The 20,469-nt window shown below is 37.0% G+C and overlaps 1 protein-coding gene and 1 long non-coding RNA gene across 4 annotated transcripts; both read left to right on the forward strand.

Moving 5' to 3' along the window:
* Positions 1 to 474: 474 nt before the first annotated feature.
* Positions 475 to 16,243, forward strand: LOC104595047 (ethylene-insensitive protein 2.1-like). 3 transcript variants are annotated; one of them, XM_010255608.3, is made up of 8 exons: positions 475 to 712; positions 1,953 to 2,832; positions 4,024 to 4,110; positions 4,283 to 4,393; positions 4,488 to 4,700; positions 12,074 to 12,265; positions 12,442 to 15,126; positions 15,487 to 16,243. In XM_010255608.3, exons 2-8 carry the CDS (start codon positions 2,575 to 2,577, stop codon positions 15,859 to 15,861), a joined length of 3,921 nt encoding a protein of 1,306 aa, XP_010253910.1. In that variant the 5' UTR covers positions 475 to 712; positions 1,953 to 2,574; the 3' UTR covers positions 15,862 to 16,243. The 3 variants fall into 3 exon arrangements, with proteins under 3 accessions (XP_010253910.1, XP_010253911.1, XP_088754507.1); XM_010255609.3 differs by lacking the exon at positions 475 to 712 and adding an exon at positions 742 to 1,015; XM_088898381.1 differs by lacking the exon at positions 475 to 712 and adding an exon at positions 1,096 to 1,557.
* Positions 16,244 to 18,331: 2,088 nt separating this feature from the next.
* Positions 18,332 to 19,562, forward strand: LOC104595048 (uncharacterized). Its single transcript, XR_016082605.1, has 2 exons — positions 18,332 to 18,675; positions 19,037 to 19,562. It is a non-coding gene; the product is annotated as an uncharacterized LOC104595048 (long non-coding RNA).
* The last annotated feature ends 907 nt before the right edge of the window (positions 19,563 to 20,469 follow it).

Below are 20,469 nucleotides of genomic sequence, written 5' to 3' on the forward strand. Positions count from 1 at the left end.
GTACCAAGTACCAATACTACCCCTCGTGTGCCCTCTCCAAATCATGATTATTCCATGGTTCATAGAGAAGAACGAGTGGAGGACAATCTCGTCATAACACGTATCAACCGAAAACGGAAGGGAGGTGAGATGGTAATTTAAGGCGAGGACAAGAATTAGGTCACCGCCGTTGAGATCGCAACACGTGGAGGTGGTGGAATGGACAATCGGCTGTTCCAAGTTCCAAGTAAGCTGGGGGGGGGGGTTTAACGGAACCGGTGGTAAGGATGAGGTTTTGTAAGCATTCCGTTGGTCACCAAATCGTTTTCGTTTTCAGAGCATTTATCTGCTTGTCCGAAATCCGAAATAAGAGGGAGATCTTATCACCTCTAAACCAAAAAAAAAGTAGAAAAACAGAAATAAAAAGTAAAAATAGAGAAAACGTTAACCGCCTTCTAAAGCTTCTGGGCTTCGAGTTTTAACCATTTTGACCCCCTTTTCTTGCATCTTCCAGACTCCAGTTTCCACTAGCATCTCTCTCTCTCTCTCTCTCTCTCTCTCTCTCTCTCCAGGGGGCTTGGGTTCCTCTTTAACTCCTTTTTACTCTCCCCAAGCTATCAAACAAACAAACAAACAAAATTCTCTCTCTCCATCCATATCTCTAGTTCTCTAAGGTCTCTGCTTTTCTCTACTTACAGTAGAATTTGCAGAGAAACAAAGGAAACCCTAAAAGGTAAGGAGTTTGCGGCCTTAAATTTGACGGTTTTATTTTTTTTCATGGAGGAACCAATACGAAACCTTGGGAATTACGTTTCTTACCTCTGGAATGGCCCCTCGTTTCTTGCTTGTTCATTTATTAATTTGACCTTCAGCAGCATCAGATCCGTGGAAGTAGATGTGTCAGTCATGTCTTCTCTTTTGCTATTAATGGCTTCAAGTTTGGATTGCCTGGAGTGGACTCCTATGCTCCTCTCATCCTGTAGGGTTTGTCAGGGGTTTCTGTTTTCCTCTTTCGGGGATTAGGGTTTCTTGCTAGGTAAAAGGATTTCTTTCCTTTTCTTTGCTGTTACATGAGTGGTGTGTGGAGTCTGTGGATTGTTGTAGGCAGTGGGAAGATCTGACTAGGCTTTTGTAGTATGAAACCTTAGGGAACTTTCGTTTTACTTGTCTGGGTTTTGAGATTTTATATAGATATATTTTTTTTCTTGGTTTTTGTCAGCAAGCACTGTCTTAGATGGGCAACTCATTTTCTTGAGCTGTAAGCCTGTAACAATAATTCCCCGATTTGTTTTAAGTGTCTTATTCTAAGAGGGGGGCATTAAAGCATCCAGAAATGCTACCTGAATTTTTTCATGTATTTATCCTTATAATTTATCTTCTTTTTTTGTCTTTGTACCATTTATCATTCATAAAGTTGTTGCCTTCAGACTCAATACACATTAGATCTTCTCCTTCTTTGCGTGGTTTAGTATGTGAGCTCAAATTTCTTCCTGTTAGAAAACCATGAACTCTTGCCTGATTGTAACCTCTTCCTTCTTGATCCGTTTTAGGTATTATTCTATTATAGAGAGTAGTGAGGTAAATTGACTGACAACCCTGATATTGTTCGTTTATGTTGATCTATGTATGCACAGTGAAATTGGCTGCTTGTATGCAACCCCATGGAATTTTCTATTTTTTTTTCTTTTTTTTGGGCTTAATACTGAACTCTAATATTTATGATGATGTGGTTTTCTTCATATTGGATTGATTTATTTCACATAACTCAAGACTTTACTGGGTCTTTATAGGGTTGTAGATGTTTCTAACTTAATACTTCTAGCATGAGTTGACCATCAAAAGTATTGTGCTGTTTTTAATGAGTTGGAGGTCCTATGCTCGGAAGATGCATAAAATCTTACATTTTTTTAATGTATCTCCTATTGTTTTTAATAACGATAGTGAGGTTTTTAACCTATGATTTGGTGCTACAGGTTGCCTCAGGTGGGGATGCGTTTGTGGCTACAACCTTGAATTGGATTATGTTTCATGGGATACTGGAGAAAGATTCTGATAGTTAGACTTGCTTGTTGTCTGTAAGCTTTAAGATAAAACTGGCTTTAGAAGGACACCTTGGATTTCAAATTATAACTAGGACTTTACTCCTTTTGGATGAACCTTCAGGTCATGGAAAAATTAAGAAGCAGAAAGATGACAACTATGATGTTTCACTAACATGTTATCATGCAAGTAAATGTGTTTCAAAAAGAAGCTGTGGGATTTGAGTTTTGTGAGTACACTACAAAGACCCATTAGACTTACATTTTCAGTCATCATGAAATCTATGGATATATAAATGCTTATTCTTGCTGAAGATAAGCTATCTCAGTCAGTCCTTAGAATGACTACATTTGAAGATGATTGACCATTGAAGTCACAAATGTCCTATTGGGTAACTTGTAAAGGGATGCCATGCAGCAATCTTGCAAAGGAAGAATTTGAACAGTGAACATTGTTACAGGAGACTGTCTGACTTAGTTTGATCACTGCTGGAAGTTTCTTCAAGCATCTAGAAGTGCATATTCAAGTATTGGACTGATCTTTACCTAGAACTGAATGAGAGATATGGAAGCTGATCCAACTGGTATTAACCAGATGAAGGATGTTGCTTTTCGGCTATTCCCTGCTGTTGGACCCATGCTTCTAATCTCTATGGGATATATTGACCCTGGAAAGTGGGCATCAGCTGTTGAAGGTGGTGCCCATTTTGGTTCTGATCTTGTATTGCAGATGCTTGTTTTCAATTTTGCTGCAATTCTGTGCCAGTATCTTGCAGCTTGCATTGGTTTAGTCACTGGGAAGAATCTTGCACAGGTATTATTTATTTTCCATGGGCTTCAGGATATGCTAGTCACTTCATTACACTTGAGAAGATGTTATTTGAATATTCTTTTCTTGGGTTATGATTCACGTGTTTATAAAAGGCCTGGTGATATTTCAATTTTAGGTATTTTGTGAGTAATCAGATTTCTTATGGACTTCTGACTTCCTAAGTCTATGCATGTATATAAATTGCTTCTCTGTAGTTCCTTTCTTTGCCCTCCCAGAAGATTCTATAAGAGCTTAAAATTATACTAGGGTATTCTTGTTGGGCATGGGTAAATAAGTCTGGTTACCTTTTCACCCTTTTTAATTTCCACAGCAACTCTGGTGCCTTGGAGATTTTGGTCATTATGTTGATTCTTGTTTTGGAGATTAACCATTGCTGTTATTTCAAATTTGTATATGCAACAAAGGCTGTTTTTGTATTGAGGCAGAAATGGAAAAGCAGTAGGGGAAAGGATATGTGAATATGTTACTTCATGGATTTCACCGTTTGGCTCGAGAAAAAGATCCAAGTGTAATCTGGAGAGAAGTGGATTCTTTCTTTGTTTTCTCCTGTTTTAGCAGATTTTTTAATCCATGAAAAGGGGGTGGAGGGGCTACTCTTACCCATGTTCGTTGAATTTGAACTTCTGTCCCATGAACCGTTCAGAAACAGCCTTTGAGAGTCCATTTGGTTTGCAGTCAGAATCGAAATTGAAATCCCTCGGAATTGGAATTGGAATGGTCTATTCCCTCCGCCTGTTTGGTTCAGACGGGAATCGGAATTGGCTGGAATGGATTCTCGTTCCCAAGGGAGGGGGAAGGAATGGCCATTCCCTCAAATGGGGGAATGCCATTCCACCAGGAATGGGAATCGGATTCCAATTCCACCCAACCAAATGGTTAGAATTGGAATGGACCATTCTTATTCCGATTCCCAACCCCTATTCCCGCTAACCAAACGGACCCTCAGTTTGTTATGATGGCAGGCTGCAAGAGAAGGGGGGGTGGACTCTTCCATTTTTCATTGAATTTGAACTTCCCTCCCATGAACTCTCCAAAAACAGCCTTTGAGTTCCTTTTCATGGCAGTTGATATGTGCCTTCGTTTTCTTTTCTGTTTGTGTACTTGCTTGCATTCTTATCTTGTTTCTTGTTTTTTTTGATTCTTAATTTAAGTTTTTTTCTTTTGATGCAAAAGATTTGCAGTGAGGAGTACAATAAATCCATATGCATATTTCTTGGAGTTCAAGCAGAGCTCTCTATTATAGCTTTGGACCTGACTATGGTATCGTCTCTGCTTATATTTTTATTTCTTTCTTTTTTTCTCCATTAACCATCTTTTTCTTATGGTTTCTCCAAGAATATAGTTGAAATAGAAAAACAAGACAAAATCTGTGAGATATATGGTTTATCATTTTTGAATAATCTCTAACACATATTCACCTGGATTATGCCAGATTCTGGGCATTGCACATTCCCTCAATCTCCTTTTTGGGGTGGATCTGTTCACTTGTGTCTTTTTGACTGCACTTGATGCTGTTTTCTTTCCAATTTTTGCCACCATCATGGTAAGCATGTATAAATACATTGCCTTCTGATGTCACCTCTAGTGAATAATCTCATTCTAGTACCATTATTCTCATTTCTTGTGCTCAATTTCAGGAGAAATGCAAGGAAAAAGTCCCATATATAAGCATAGCAGGATTTATACTGCTTTCTTATATTCTGGGAATGCTTTTCAGTCAACCTGAAATCCCATTTGGCATAAATGGGATGCTAACGAGGTTAAATGGGGAGAGTGCATTTACATTGATGAGTCTTCTTGGATCAGCTATTATGCCTCACAATTTTTACCTCCACTCTTCTATTGTTCAGGTACTTCTGATTCTGCATCTTTTGCCATTTTCTTTTTCTATTTCATGTGTACATTTCTCCTGTCTAATTTTCAGTCATGGAATTGCTATTACACAGATTGATTGAATTAGCAACCTCATATGGGGCATTTGCTTGATTTTTTTTTTGCTTGATTATATCTTTGGCTTGTTGTTTTGGGATCTGGCAACACTTTAATGTCAGAAGCCTTCAATCTAAAATGTTTTTTCTTAAATTTACTGCTTTTCTGATGCATGGGCGATCTGCTTTGCTGCCTTGTTGATGTTAATATCTATACAATGTGCAAAAATATGTATAGTCTCTTTAGCAGCTAAATTCGAATGTGATTGGGATGTCTGACTATATTTTGGCTTGCCTTTGTTCATATTGCTACATTAATTTTTGCACATTACTTAGGTTTATTGCTTTTCTGAATTCTGATGCAAGGAGAATACACTTTTAAACCCTGTTGATGTTAACCTAATACCTATACAATGTGTAAAAATGTATACAGTCTATTTATCAGCTAAATTCCACTTGGGGCACTTCATTCTGTCTTGTCCTTGTTTCATATTATAATTGGGCGCTGCAGAATTCATAATGTCTTGGGGTTTTGCTTCTCGGTATCATATTTAGATCTCTGAATGTATTGTTCCTCATTCTCTAAAGTCCATATTTGGATAATCAGACCTCTTTGGAACCTTTTTTCCCCGTATTATTTGATTAGCATATTTAGATTTCTTGAAAACAATTAAACAAATTATTGTGGTATAAAAAGAAAGGTTGTAGTATATTAAGGAAAAATTGAATAATTGCAGAAATTGAACTTTTTGCCTGTCATTTATTTGGTCATATTTGTCTGATTGGCATTTCAATCCAGTCCACCCTTCCCAAGACCCCAAGTAGTTTGGACCAACATTGGTTTATGGCCTTTGTATTTGTCTGATTTTGTTATGAATAATGTGATGAAGAAGAGAAGATAGAGGAGAAGAAAGGAGAGTAGAGGTCATCGGTCTAACATCTAAATTATTCAAAAATTATAAGAAAGACCCATAATGGGGATGATATTATGTTGAAGTCCTTAAAAGTAAGTTTTATTCCTAATCAATGTTTTGAAAATTGTAATTGTATCATAAATCGTAAAGGAGTTTGAATCGAATCATATCATAAATTGTAAGATTTTTTCTGATTTTTCTGAAAGTTGTAAAAAACCTAACAAAATATCTAAACATCTCAAAAAATAGAAGAAAAATGATTCTGCACTAACTTTTAGCTTAACACATTATATAAGTAGGTAATATTAGTGACAATTACACTACTTTCATATCATAGCAGTAGTCAAAAGTCAATTGATCCTATGGTATAATTGAGGAACATTTTGCTTTGGTTTATCCTTATCCCCCAACGCTTTTAAAGAAAAAAACCATAATGTTCTCTAGTTTCTATTGCTAAAATTGTTAAAATCAAACATGCATCATAAAAAATATTAAAATAAGAGACTACTAGGTTACATAGAGCCTACAAAGATCCAAGAGCAAAATAATTCAAATTTTAAACTACACATTTCAGTACAATAGTGAGACTACAAATAAACATTATATACAATTAAAGAATCTAAAGTCTAAACTAAGATGTCATGGTTCATGTATACATTTTAATTTTAAAGTCTAAAATCTAAATACATATTCGGTATTCTGTTTTCATGGAAACAAAATACAAAAACAAGAATGAAAGGAAAAAAAAAAAATATGGGGCCAAAACGATGGAAAAAAATGGGGAGGAGCACCTATTTTGCATCAAGAGAAAAAGAGGGGGAAATGGTTGTGCAAAGCCCCTGTTTTTGTATCAAAAAGAATAGGAAAATGTGGGAAAGAGATCTTGTTTTGCATTAAAAAAAGAGGGGGAAAATACTAGGGTGGAGCCCCTGTTTTGATGGAAAATACTAGTATTTTCCCCCTCTAGTTTTGTGCCCAGCTATTTTCACCCTCTAGTTTTGTGCCAAAAATGATAGAAAAAAATGAGGAAAAACCTCCATTATGCATCAAAACTAGAGGGTGAAAATAGCTGGGCGGAGCCCCTGTTTTTTTTGTTAAAAACAACGGAGAAAAATGGTATAAAAATAGGATGATTTTTTTTTTGAGAAAAAAGTAAAGTAAGTGGGGATAATGAAGGCCGGAGCCCTCTTTTGTGTAAAAAAAAGTAGAAAAAAATGGGCAGAGAACCCGTTCTTGCATTAAAAGAAGAGGGTTTCAGGTATTAGGGGGAAGAAGAAGAAGAAGAAGAAGAAGAAGAAATAACTTACCTTGAACAGATTAGCAGCAATCGAAACAACTTAGCTTTGGAGCTTTCATGCAACTCAGCAACAGTCATGGAGGGGGTTTTAGCCTTGAGCTTTCATGCAACAGTCATGGAGGAGGGTTTTTCCTCCCGCCCAAACTTTTCTTTTGTAATAAACTAATAAAGAGCTTTCATTTGATGGACTATTGAATTTTATCTACTATTTATATAAAATGACATAATTGCCCCTCCCCATATAAATGAAAGTTTAAAAAATTGAAGCCTATGACAGTCTTTTCAATTTTAATCCACTCTTTAGTTATCGTATAAATCATGATTTGTGATTCAAAATCTATGATTCATGCATAAATCGTACGATTTTTGCAAAAATCAATTTGTATGTACGATTCATATCGTTTATGGATGACTTGATATGAATCGTACCATTTAAATCACAAGTCATACAATTTTAACAACATTGTATCTTAATAGAACCCCATTCCTTGTACTTTTTTATTCTTTACAAATATGATAAAACTAGTAAGTGTACATGTGCTTTGCACGTGGCAATTTTTGAGGATTATGATGATAGTAAGTAATATGCTTCCAAATATTTTTACAATTTTTTTATATTTCTATGTCTATAAAAATTATTCTTATTTATCACACTTATTTTTGTTTAATATGGTGAATATATGATATTAGAGATATGTCAAATTTTTATACAATTTTTTTTTTTGTATTTTTTGTACTTTTGTGTGTTTTCATATTTTTTAATTTTATTATTATTTAATTATGACATCGAGGGCTTACACATTTGACCCAAAAGGTTGAATTGTTGACTCGCCACCAAACATGAAAACAACTCCATTTTTGGGTTGGTTTTAAATTTATGTTTTATTTCAATCATCATCAATAAAACAATTATTCTTTGTCACACTTATTTTTTTAATATGGTCAATTAATATAAGATTCAATGAAAGAATGTGAGTATACCCTAGATATAAGACTTAATGAGAGGGAATTGAATGAGGAGAAATGTAGTAATTCAAATTATATTTTGTGCCCTCACAATTAGAGAAAGACCAAATTCAAAAATAGGGTTATTCTAGCCATGAATATCATTCAATGAATGTTAATGGAAGTTAATACCTTTAATATAAGACTTAATGCAAGGGATTTGAATGAGGAGAAAAGCGGTTGTTTAAATTACATTTCTGTCCTTAAAAGAGGAATGAAATTCAAAAATTGGGGTATTTTAGTCAAACAAAAGTTTCACACTCTCATTTGCACTTTTGATAGTAGTATAGATTGATTGCAGTTATTGATAAAAGAAAAAGAAAAAAAAAAAGTAAAAACCCCATTCCTCATACACCTTAAAAACGAGTAAGGTTTAGCTGAATGCTTTGGCTGTTCAGCGGGCTGTGGAACCAATGATAAGGTTCCACGCCAGTAATAAAATACTTGGGTCCACACCTTTTACAGTGGGGCCCATGAATTTATTACTGGTGTGGAACCTCATCATTGGTACCACATCCCGCTGAACAGCTAAATCGTTTAGCTAATCCGAATTCCTTAAAAACTAAATGCTCTAACACTTCCCCTAGCACTAGCTGACTTGCCTGGAAAGAAACAATGTAACCTGGGTAGCAACATGACCAACTGATCTTCCAGAGCTTCTCTCAGATAGGGCAACTTGAAGATTATAACATGGCAGCAACTAAACTCTTACACTATATCCATGAGGACCCAACAAGCTTCATTGCACTCACAACAGTCTGCAACAAACTTTATTGCCCCATGATGAAAGAAATCCTAATTTCCATTATGGATTGATGAACCTTGGGATTTCTTTCATCGTGGGGCCAGTAAAAGGCTTTAATGTGGCCCACAGGTTCAGCAATCCATAAAGGGAAGTTTATTGGAAGATGTTAGGTGGTTGTAGTGTGAAGTTTCAATCTTTTAAAAATGTACTATTTTTATTTTATATTCATAATGCTTCCCATAATTACTATTTATTGTAAAACTGCAATTTATTATTTTTAGTAAAACTTGTCTATGTGACTGATGATAGGGAGATAAATGGTTGAGAATTGATTTAGGATGGCTGTAGCATGTTTAGGTAAGAGATTGGTAGGTTTAGGATGGAGACAAAGTGAAGTTCTGAAAGCGTGTAGGTATGAGAGAAAAACAATTGCTGGTGTTTCATCTTTAGTAACCTAAAGTGCAATCTGAAACAGCTTTATAAGGTATGAACTATGAAGTACAATGTGGAGACACCATTTCTTTTGAAGATAAATACAGAGACACCGTTTCTGATAAAAAAATACAATGTGGAGACTACAAGGTGCATTTGGTTATACCACGCAAGCTGAAAGGTGGTAGGAGGATGAAAGGGAGACTGGGGGATATTGTACCTCACAAGGCACAACTTCAAATCAAATTCATATTCATTTTATCTCTTTATTTAAAGCTTTATGATAGATTTATAAAGCTTTAGGGTAGGCAAATCATAGGCTTTCCTTAAGGGCAGCCCAGTGCATCAGTCTCCCACTAATGCCTTGGGGAGGGACAGATGTACACAAAGGATTACTTATGGAAGAACTTCTAATCTCAAACAAACTCTGTAAAGCAAGTAATAACTAATCCCTACCTAATTCAAAGAAACAAGAAATTACTGATGTAATTGTAAATATTAATTACATGAATTATTATAAATAGAAAGTTAAAGTTACTGTAAATTGTAATTATACTTATAGTAATTACCAAAAAAATAGACTTCTACAAAAATAACAGATCTCTAGAAAGCTAAAACTTAGCTATACAACCACTTGAGACTTAATGTTTATCATGAACTAAAAAAAGGTTCCAGAAGGTGTAGCTCAAGCATTCAGAGAAAATATTCATAAAAAAAGCATTCAGAGAAAATATATTATTTAGCCACACAGTGTATTTAAAGGTTTTGTTGCAGATTAAGAAAAGCTTCAAGACAGAGTTGGTGATTCCTATTAATGTGAAGTTGAGAAGCCTTGCATAGTTTTTGAAGATTAACTTTGTTCCCAGTGAGGATAGTCATACCATGCTTTATACTTGAGTTCTAGATCCCTAATTCATCCATCCTCACTATAATACTTAAGGGGGAATTTTTTTTTTGAACTAGGAGAGTGCAAGAACTGGAATTGAAGAGAAATCATGGAGAAAGAAATTTTCAGATTTTGAGAAGTATATGAAAAGCAAGGTTCAAAATATTGAAATGTATCAGTGTGTAGATACATATCGATTTTTGACCTCATAATATGTTGTATATTAAAATTTCATTGATTCCAATTGTTTTAAATAATATAAGGCTCCATTTGGGAAGTGTGCAAATACAAATATGTAGAGTGCAAAACCTTGTATTTTGTATGTATTTGCACTGTACATATTTGTATTTGTACAATTGTACTCAGCCTAATATATCACATGACAATTCCACTATGAAACTGTCAAGTCAAAAATTGAAAAAAAAAGTTTTGATTGGTCAAAACTGTTGATATGTTACACTTTTTGCATCGAGAGAATTGATACTTTGAACCTTAATGAAAAGTGGAGCCCACAAGTTCCTAGTTTTAGTAATATCTAGTTTACTTAGATTAGGTTAGGAAGTGCTTCTTATTTTAAAGAGTTTGTGTGACTAGAAGTTCTTGGATGTTAAAGAATCCATTTTTTTTGCTTTGATTAAGTAATCCACTTCTTGGTCATTAAGTGTTTGAATTTGAGTCTAGTAAGAAAAACCTAGGCCTGGCCCACCCTAGGGCTTAATAAACCTTTGTAAGGCTTTGCCTGAGAGATGGAATATGAATATGAATACAATTTGAAGTTGTGCCTTGTGGTCATATGCTGTGACCAGAAACACCTTGCACTTCTCCCTGTTGTACCTCACACTTTGTAGGAATATTTCAGGTTATGTTGGTAATTGGTTTTCGTCCATGCACAAGAACCTTTAAAAGTCCACCTTTTCTCCATCCTAAACCCACCAATCTCTTTACTGAACGTAGTATAACCACCCTAAATTCACTTTTTCGCAACCTTCATTGGTGTACTTTATAATCTAAAAATGAGGTTGCTGATGTATTTGTGCAAAATTGATTTATTTTGAGCTTCTTTTTCTGAAGTTTGTTCAAGTATGGGTGGGAGTTTTTCTGTTGTGATTGTGGGGTGCTATCTTAACACCTCTCATTTGGTTGTATTCAGCCTTTTCTTTTCTTAATAAAATTTTCCTTTTTTACTTACAAAGAAATGTAGTTGCTGCTTCTCCATTTAGATTGTCACATATCTGATTCGTAGAAATTTCTCTTAGATATCCTACATTTATACTATATAAAGTGAATACTTGCCTTGGTTTTGGTGCAGATCATAAAAGTTAAATTTGATTATATAATGTGAAGTGTGAACTTATATTTACCTTTTACTTGAATACGTGGATAGCATGTGCCCTTACACTAGTTTGACAAGATCCCCCCTTTCAGCTAGTGTTACGCATCTTCATTCTTCTTAATATAAGACATCTTTCATTAAAAAAAAGATGAGATCTTCCTTCCTCTTCTTCTTCCTCCTCCCCCTCCTCTTAAGGAGGCATGTGCTTGGGAGGTTTACGCCGCTTATGTTCTGTACTACTTCTCACACCTCCAGGTAATGGAACGCTTCACATCACACCACCGAATTTAAAAAATAGTCAAATTATGACTCCAAACAGAACCTGAAACAGTATGGGGTAGGGCTGAGCTGGCATGGTCTATTGTCCAGTCCTACTTTGAAGTCCTTTGATGTCATGATCAAGTGGGCATACTCTTAAACAGTGATCAGGTCAACAACTGAGTTGAATGATCCCAGTTTGGAAATGGCTTGAAGTAGATTTCCACCCAGCTTCCCTATAGTATGGCTACTAGAGTGTCTTATCCTGTAGTCTGGAGCTTACTTTATTAAGCAATTCCCCATGTCTGCATCTGCGTTCTCATGTGTGCAATCATTGTGCATTTTCTAATATATATCACCATCATCATCAGATGACAAATTTGCTGCCCAATCTAAATTTTGACATATATTTCTATTTTATGCAGCAACAGCAACTGCAGAAACCATCACATGCATCAAAGAATGCCTTATGCAATGACCATTTTTTTGCCATATTATGTGTGTTCAGTGGCATTTTTCTGGTGAACTATGTTTTGATGAACTCTGCAGCAACCGTTTTTCACAATGCTGGTGCTGTTGTGCTTACTTTTCAGGATGCACTTTTGCTTATGGACCAGGTACGTTTCATATTTCTTTAACAAGTTGGCGTATGTAATCTATCAAAAAAAAACAAGTTGGCATATGTAGTCATTTAAGGGACCGTGAATGACACATTTGTATTTTATTGTCCTTTACAAGCTGTTTAGTCTGTAAGTGCCTATTGATTGATATTTTTCTTTTAATTATTTTGCAGGTATTTAGGAGCCCTATGGCACCTTTTGCCTTGTTTCTGATCCTTTTCTTTTCTAGTCATATTACAGCATTAACTTGGAATCTTGGTGGGCAAGTAGTCTTGCATTATTTATTCACAGTGGACCTACCTGTTTGGCTCCATCGTGCAACAATCAGGACTTTTGCCATTGTTCCAGCCCTTTACTGCGCATGGAATTCTGGTGCTGAGGGAATGTATCAATTGCTTATTTTTGCTCAAGTAATGCTAGCCATGCTACTTCCATGTTCTGTGATTCCCCTTTTTCGGGTGGCCTCATCAAGTTCAATAATGGGTGCTCTCAGAATCTCTCAATTTGTGGAGTTTTTAGCTTTGATGACATTTTTTGGTATGCTTGGTTTAGAAATTATCTTTGTTGTGGAAGTGGTATTTGGGAACAGTGACTGGGTGGGTAGTTTGAGATGGAACATGGGAAGTAATATTGCATTCTCATATGTTATTGTTCTCGCCATTGCCTCTGTGTCACTTTGTATGATGCTTTGGCTGGCAACAACACCACTGAAGTCTGCAAGTGCTAATCCAGATGCACAGATGTGGAAGTGGGATCTACAATATTCTCGACCTGAGTTATTCATGGAGGGAGAGGAAATGGGTTTAGTTAGGACTACTTACCATGGAGAGGAGACTGCAGCTGAAGAGCCAGCATTTGAGAAATCTTTGGAGAGTCGATCAGATGGTTCAGCTATGGAACTTGATGTTGATTTGCCTGAAATGATTATGGATTCTGATCAGGAACCTCATGCTACTCCCATTGAGGAGAAATGTACTTCTACTGCAGTTCTTAGCTCCCCAATACGCCATTCAGAGGAATCGGGGTCCACAGTTGAGTTGGCACCGGTTGCAACTGTAGGTAGTGAGGTTTCTGATGGTGGATCCCTGGATTCTGAATCTGTACAGAAGTTTGAGTCTGTGGACCCAGTGGGAAAAACTGTTGATTTTGAGGGAGAGTTGCAGACTGAGAAGGATGAGGATGAGGGGGAAGCATGGGAGCCAGAAGAATCATCTACAGTAATCTCTGCAGGTGGGCCCACTTTAACTTCTGAGGGTTCTGGGTCTTGTAGGAGTCTAAGTGGGAAGAATGATGAAGGGATTAGTGGTGGTGGGAGTCTTTCAAGATTATCTGGATTGGGGCGAGCTGCCAGACGCCAATTAGCTGCTATTCTCGATGAGTTCTGGGGTCAGTTGTATGATTTTCATGGGCAGGTAACTCAAGAAGCAAAGTCCAAAAAATTGGATGTATTGCTGTTATTGGATCTGAAACCTGCTGTTTCTCAGAAGGTAGACCCTTTGGGAAATGAATGTTCTGGATTCCTCCCTCTAGCAGAAAGAAACTCAAGTATTTATGACTCCCCCAAGAAGCAGAGAATGCCAAGCAGTGTAGCATTATCTTGTGGGCTTCAAACAGGTTCTTCTGGATCATGGTCTACTCAAATGCAGTTGTTGGATGCATACACAAACAGTTCCAGTCGCAACATTGTTGATGCTGGTGAGAGACGATACTCTAGCTTACGCCTGCCACCTTCTTCTGAGGGCTGGGATTATCAACCTGCAACAGTGCATGGTTATCAGGTTGCGTCCTATCTCAGTAGGATGGTTTCAGAGAGAAATGCTGATCTCCTAGGTATTCCATTGGATCCACCAACCCCTAAATCCTCATCTTTTGTCCCAACCAACTACAGAGATTCAATTTCTTTTGCTTTGGGGAAAAAACCACAAAATGGGATTAGCTCTTTAAGTTCATCCAGCATTCAGAACCCAATTGTCTCTAGAAGTAGTACATTACAAGCTGAACGACCTTGTTATGATCCCTGTTCTTATGGACCTGTTGAAAATGCTGGGTCTTCAGCATACACAAAGAAGTACCATAGCTTACCTGACATTTCAGGGCTTGCAGTTCCTCTTCGGGATTCCTATTTGTCTGAGAAGAGTTCTCCCTGGGACAGCTCTATTGGTTTTGGGCCATCTGTTGGCAAACCGACATATGAACAATCTCTATATTCAAATAGTGGATCCAGGGCAGGAGTCCCTTTGCCATTTGATGAACTCTCTCCATCAAAGTTCTACAGAGATGCTCTCTCTGTAAACATGAGACCAAATTCAGACACCAGGTCACTCTGGTCTAGACAGCCTTTTGAACAATTATTTGGAGTAGCAGGTCAAACTCAGTGTGTGGGTGATGGAGTTGGAACAAGACAGAATCTGGTTAAGCAAGAAACAACTTGTCTTTTGGATTTGGAGGCCAAACTGCTCCAGTCTTTCAGATATTGTATCGTGAAGCTCTTGAAACTGGAGGGATCTGATTGGTTATTCAGGCAGAACGATGGAGCCGATGAGGATCTGATTGATCGTGTTGCCACCAGGGAGAGGTTCCATTATGAAGCTGAAACTAGGGAGGTGAACCAGATATTGGGGGTCTCCCAATATTTTTCTTCTGACAAGAAGACCAGTTCAGGACTGAAGAATGAGGAGGCTGGTCTCGCCAGGTTTCTTGTTTCCTCGGTTCCTCATTGTGGAGAGGGATGTGTTTGGAAAGTGGATTTGGTAGTGAGCTTCGGGGTGTGGTGCATTCACAGGATACTGGAGTTGTCATTAATGGAAAGCAGGCCAGAGCTATGGGGAAAATATACTTACGTTCTTAATCGTCTCCAGGTATATCTAGTGAATTTTGAATTTTAAATATTCCTTGTTGATAAAGATAAAGGTTATTTTATTTGATGAAAAATGAGTTACCCAGATGCAGGTGGTAGATTAGATAAGATGGACACAAGTTCTGTGTCCCGGTAGTCCTGTTGTGGGTTGTCACTTGCTAGGATATTTACAATAAACTTGGTTTAGTTGATTTGTGTCATAAAGGGATTTGTCAGAGTGGTGGCTAAAAAAGCTCTTATGCTCAAGACACTTATTATAGCATGTTTAACAAGTGCATCATTAATTCTTTCCTGCAGATTTTTCTACCAGTGTGTAAGTTGTGACATTGGAAGTTCTTATTTAGAAATTTATTTGCAACAGGGTATTCTTGATCTAGCATTTTCGAAGCCCCGTACTCCCCTGCCTCCTTGTTTCTGCCTCCAAGTTCCTGCAACTCGTGCAAGGAGGTCCATTCCACTCCCAAATGGGCTACCCCCATCTGGGAAACCAGGAAGGGCGAAATGCACAAGTGCATCAATGCTTCTTGATTTAATCAAGGATGTTGAGACTGCAGTCTCCTCCCGCAAGGGTCGATCGGGCACTGCAGCCGGTGATGTGGCTTTCCCTAAAGGTAAAGAGAATCTGGCATCGGTCCTGAAGCGCTACAAGCGTAGGCTTTCTAACAAACCTGTTGGAACAATGGAAGGTGGTCCTGGGTCGCGCAAGGTTCCCATACCAACCTCTTATGCCTTGTAACTGTTCCATTTCCTTGAAAATCAGTTCACAAGGCTCCTGCGGAGTAATGAACACCTCCGCCTCTTGGAAGTGTCTATATCTCTTCCATGTGTACAGAGTCTTCGCTGCAAATTTCATTTCCATATATGTTGTTTATACATATTGTAAAAGTTATGGAGCTGCAATTGCAGCGGAAAAGAAAATGGGTAGGAAAAGGTGGAAAGCTGGTTGTAATTGTTCCTGATGTTGTTGTAGTTACCGCTGTGATTGTAGTGTGTGTCACCATTTTTTATTATCAGATGGTGATATTCCAAATCACGTGGGTAAGGGGAAAAAAGGAAAAGAAAATGAATGGACGGTGGAGATATTTTGGAGGAAAATAATTTTGAGAATATTAAAGTTCCGACTTGAAGCCTTACTTTTTCGCTCTTCGTTTTTACTAGTTGCAACTTTTTAACACATGCACAGCCGGAGAGGACCCTTCTGTTGCATTGCTCGTTGGAAGAAGAACGATGTGTGCTTCTGATTCTGCACTTAGGCTGTTTTTTGGTTTGAAAGAGAAGTAGAGAAAGAAGGGAAAGGTAGGGGAAGGGGAACTTGTAGATGTTTTTTTTTATTATTTTTATTTGGTTTGGAAGAAAAGGTAGGGAAAGCCTTGGTTTCTTGTGCTTCTTTAATCTCTACTGTATCTGTGGTTGTGTTGATATTTTGTATCTAGACTCGAGCGAGCTTTATTGCAACTGGGTTGGCAAGATGAAATATTCAAAGTTCCCATGCAATATGCAACATTTCCTATGCGGACTATTTCCAGAGATTTGAAATTTTCAATCGATTGTCTGAAAAATCTGCATTTCTCTTTTATGATTGGTATCTCATTGACAAATATTGCATTCTTGCACAAGGTTAAGTTTTACTTGATTAGTTCTCATTTTATAAAATGAGTTGTTTTGAAAGAGTGCTTTTATGGTATTTGGCTGGTCACCGACTTTTTTCTTCTAAGTAGCTTTTTAAAAACGTGAAAAGATAAATAATTTTTTTCTATATTTTCATACTTTTATAATGCCGAAAACCCATTTAGAGCTTTTTTCAGCAAACATTTTTTATTGGGTTTTGGTTTCTCACACAAAAGCCCATTGGAAAATCACTCCCAAACGCAGCCCAAGTAGCAGACTGGTTAGTGGATAGAGGTGACACCGATTCAATTAAAAGTGATCAATAATCATTGATATGAATAATTGATGACGTGCTAGCTCCCGTTTTGTGTAGCGTAACCGATTGATTGTACTAGAAAATTTTCCATGAAAATCTTAGATACCTCGTCTTCTGATGAATTCAATCCTTGTCAAAGTCAAATTTTCCAGATAAGTTGATGTCGATTTGATCCTACCTACTTTTTAGACATTATTTAAATGCATAACTTAAAGACAATAAATTAATACTCTTTGGTAGACATTTATTTACTGTTTTATTGATATAATATTTAATGATAATTAAGTGTTATAAATAGATTTGTTATTATTTTTATCTATTTTACAAATAAATCAATTACAAACATTTAGTAAATAAACACCCACATCACAAAACAAATACCTGGGGATGTTTGGAATCGTGGCCGTTTTTCTGTTTCAACAAATGTTCATATATTTTATTGTTTGGTTCATGCATTTATTGAAAAAACAGGCATGCCTTGTAAATCAGGACCCCGATGATGCATGAAACATCAAATTTGACATTTCATGCATGGATGAACTGTTTCCCTCAAGGATTGATTGAATGACTATTCCGTGTATCCTATGTGGCAGAAATACTCTCAAACAAAATTATGGCATTTTTTTATGAAAAACGAATCTTGGAAATATGGGCGTTTTCTCTTGAAAATCGGTCTCAATAAACGCCCACGCCTACCAAGTGTGGATTCTGCAACTGCAAATTGTTTTCCCATTTCTTCTTCTTCTGCTCGTCTTCAGCTCGGGAGATTTCTACACTGTAAAGTTTATGGACCCCCCACTGCCCCCATCCCCCCGCCGCTCGATCTAAAGCTTCATATCCTTACGTTTGCCATGCGTCTGATGAATCACGTGGGTGGGGCCAAATGTGTTAGGCATCTAGACACCACATCTGGGTTTCATTCATACTTCAAACCATTCAGCTAGAGACAGGGTTGCTTCTGACTGTTTTTGTCATTTTCTCGAATGGGATTCAAAGTTCAAACGAGTCTCTGTAGCATCCACTCGAAGAAAGCAAGTGGTCACTTGCTGCAATTAATTAACGTGTCGGTTTAGCTTGAAACGTGGAACCTTCTCATCTTTCAGTGTCACCAAATTTATTGCTTCAGAGTTTTGTTTTCTTCTCTCAGGAGGATCAAGGTATGGGCTCTCTCTCTCTCTCTCACACACACACAGCTCTTGATCAGATATGCAACGATCATTTCAGCTGCTGGTCATCTTCTGAGTTGGAAAGCCGGTAGAAAGTAGTCTCTATCGAGGTAGGTACTAGAGTTTATATTGAATTCTGAGTACAACTGTACAAGTTTTAATTATGATCGCATAAAGCGGAGGACTCTGGTAGCGTTTTCTTTTCTATGGATGGTAGTGATTATTGCAGTGAGCACTATACTAGACTATGCTCTGCATTTTCACTTCATATATAGCCTTTTATCAGTCCCACCGAATTGCAGGTGCAGAATATATGGTGATGACTTCTCACCAGAAACCTGCGGCCCAGTCTGGGACTAACTTCCTTTTATGATCCCACAGTTCGAGACAGAACTGAATTGATTTGAGGATGAAATTAAACCTCTGTGTTCATAGCCATGGCTGGCTTCTTATCTCCATGGTACACCAGCTATCCTTGGTTTGATAGAAAATAAGAACTTTCTTTTTCAACTTTCCGTTTTTCCCTTATTTTAATTTCTATCAAACCAAGCACAGCCCTATCCTTTTACAATCTCATCTTGTTTACTTACAGTGACAAGACACGAGCTTTTTGGAGGAGGAAGGAAGGCAGTCCTCAAAGCTGTGGGATGCCTGCTTTCTTATTCTTCCTCTTCTTCATGGGCTCTTGGTTGGCTTTTGATAAGATTAATGAGCAACAGAAAATGAGCTGAGCTTCTCTGGATGAGTTCAAAGGAGTTGTGCTTAAGCTTTCTAATAGCAGCTTTCCAGTTAAAATGAGCTTTTATCTTTAATAAATGCAGGAAAGCTGGAAATTGAAGGGTATTCAATATTTCAACTCAACAAAATCAGTAGAGGAGGCTAAAGATGGGCTACGTGTTGGTCATATCACTTCCATTGATGATACTCTTCTGCCTGGTACTGGCTATTGCTTGCTACCTTTTTGGGAGGGCCAGGGGCCGAAGTCAAGCTATGGGAGCTCCACAGCAATATGGGCCTCCTCCACCTCCAATGCCAGCCCAGGCCCAGGAGAAACCTCAAGTGTAGAAATGTGAATAAACTTTTTGTTTGGGCTTGGAGTGCAGATACTAGATACTGTCTGTAACTATATTCAGGAGAAAAAAAAAATCTTATTTTTATTTTTGGGCTATTTTCCATTGTTTAAGAAAAAGAGGGGTTTTGTTGTCTTTTTATCATTATTCCACCGTTGTAATTATAAATGAACTCCTCGGCTCTACCCACTGGTACGAGTGAGCATGGGCCGGAACGGGCTGGACCATACTTATATAATTTAATATAACATATTTATATATACTGGCTGGGCCTAAAGTCAGGTTGCAATTGATTACACCTACCCACTGGGCCCACGAAAATCAAAAGAACATGTAAGATTTTTAGGGGTGTAATCGAGTTGAGCCGAATTCCGGTTCGGTTCAAGTTTGATTTGAATTCTATTTTTGAGGTCAATTCGATTAAGTTCGAGCTTGGCTTGAAAGCTTCAAATATTAATATGTTTTTTTGTTTGAGTTAGGCTCGTGAACTTTCAAGTGGAATTTTTTATTGGTTGAATTCTAATTTGAATAACTAATTAAATTTATCTTGAGAAATGTTTTTTTTTATCATTATATAATGCTTTTAGATTTTAGTAATTGATAGATAATTGAGATAAATTTCCTTTATCATTGTTATAATACTTTTCCCTTCAATTTAAATAGTAAATTAAATATTATATTACTTATTTGATTTAGATTGTGTTTGATACCGAAGATGTTTTGAAACACAAATATTACTGTAAATGTTTCTTTTAATATCAGCACACAAATATTACTGTAAATGTTTTTTTAATATCAGCACTACGTCAATGTTATATATCGGGTCAATGTTATATATCGGGTATTGTATCAGATAACTTTTTTTATGTGACCGAGAGAAAGAGTGGATTTTTTACTGGTCTAAAAAGAGGAGGGGAGATGAAGCGAACGAGGGAGAGAACGGAGTGTTATTAGGTTAGTTTTGTATTAGATAACAGGTTTGACTATCATATGGAAAATATATGATATTCAAAAAACAACTCACCAATAAATTCGAATCTAAAACATGGTGGCGAATAAGGTATCATTTATCAAAATTCATGGGTGGGTTTTGATTGATCAAAACTCTTTAGGAAACATATAGATACAAATAAAAGATATGGAGGGGTTTAGATACATTACAAAATGCATAGTGTATTACAGAT

This window comes from Nelumbo nucifera, chromosome 2, assembly GCF_055504915.1.
Source record: "Nelumbo nucifera cultivar China Antique chromosome 2, China Antique-T2T, whole genome shotgun sequence".
NCBI classification, from domain to species: Eukaryota; Viridiplantae; Streptophyta; class Magnoliopsida; order Proteales; family Nelumbonaceae; genus Nelumbo; species Nelumbo nucifera.